A 1,197-nucleotide genomic window follows, 5' to 3' on the forward strand; every position below is an offset into this window, starting at 1 on the left:
GTAATATATTTACTGAGAAAAATTGTGACGTGTTCAATACTTATTTTACCCGCTGTATATACACATGCAACTAGTAGTCCTGTTAATTTTTGCAAATTTCAGTGCATGTTTTTGTGAAAAATCCTCTGCAAAAGGTATCATATTGACTTTTTTCGTTGACAGGTTTTTTTCCACAAAAAAAGCAAATCAGGTTCAGCTCGAATTTCTATTAAAGCTTGTTTCTTGTGAAATTCACCCACGCTGAGGTCCTTCTTGGTCCCAACGAGGAACAGTAAAACACTGGATGGATCATTTTCCCTCATGGCATCCTCCAGCCATAGCCTACACACACACACACACAGACACACACACATGAGTCTAAATGATTGTATCACAGAGTAACAACGAGCAAACACTGGATTGTTGTGTACCTGGCGTGCGCTAAAGAGCCGACACTGCTCAGGTCAAACACAACAATGATGGCTGCAGAAACACAGGTGGGTGAGAAAAGAGACGTCAGAGGATGAAGCTGTTTTCATCAGAACATCAMCGAGGCTGAGCTGAACTCACCTTGTGCTCCTCTGTAATATGTCGAAGCAATGCACCTGAATCTCTCCTGACCCGCCGTGTCCCACCTGGAACAACTCAGACACGAGCGAAGCAACGCTTCTTAGTTTCATGACGAACTCAGGGAAACATTACAGTTAACTCTGAGGCACAGCGACACACTCACAGCTGCAAACTGAAGGGAACACCRAGCACCTCGAAACGCTCCATCTCAAAATCCACCCCGATGGTCGCTTTGTAGCCTCGATCAAACGCATCCTTACAGAACCTGAGAGGAGAAAAATAGGTTTAACAAGAGGGAGAGAGARAAGTTCATTTCACACTACAGAAGAAATTTAAAACTGTTTTTTAAAATGCTTTTCTCTACATCAGCTTAAAACTCAACCTCGTTTTAGTGAGGCGGGAAAAAAAATCTGAATTAAATACATAAAACTAATAATTTGAATGTTTCTAATCGTTTCTCACCTGCTGATCAAACAAGTTTTCCCAACAGCAACATCTCCAACAACAATCACTTTGGCGACACTAAAGCTGGGAAAAAAAAGTCATTTAACTCCTCATACTAAAACAATTTAAACTATTATTATTTAACTATCCTTTAAATACACCAGCCTGCTGTGGAGCAACAAATGTGGACAGTCAAATGTGAGT

The 1,197-nt window shown here is 40.8% G+C and overlaps 1 protein-coding gene across 1 annotated transcript in view; it reads right to left on the minus strand.

The window, feature by feature from the left end:
* rab34b (RAB34, member RAS oncogene family b) overlaps nucleotides 1-1,077 on the minus strand; it is a gene marked incomplete at its 5' end in the record, with an annotated part of 3,540 nt that extends 2,463 nt beyond the window's left edge. Inside the window, 5 exon segments of the mRNA XM_014016914.1 lie at nucleotides 240-321; nucleotides 411-462; nucleotides 550-614; nucleotides 713-814; nucleotides 1,012-1,077. Of these exon segments, the coding sequence (XP_013872368.1) occupies nucleotides 240-321; nucleotides 411-462; nucleotides 550-614; nucleotides 713-814; nucleotides 1,012-1,077 (367 nt within the window).
* Nucleotides 1,078-1,197: the final 120 nt, after the last annotated feature.

The sequence above is a fragment of the Austrofundulus limnaeus genome, unplaced genomic scaffold, assembly GCF_001266775.1.
Source record: "Austrofundulus limnaeus strain Quisiro unplaced genomic scaffold, Austrofundulus_limnaeus-1.0 Scaffold157, whole genome shotgun sequence".
NCBI lineage: Eukaryota > Metazoa > Chordata > Actinopteri > Cyprinodontiformes > Rivulidae > Austrofundulus > Austrofundulus limnaeus.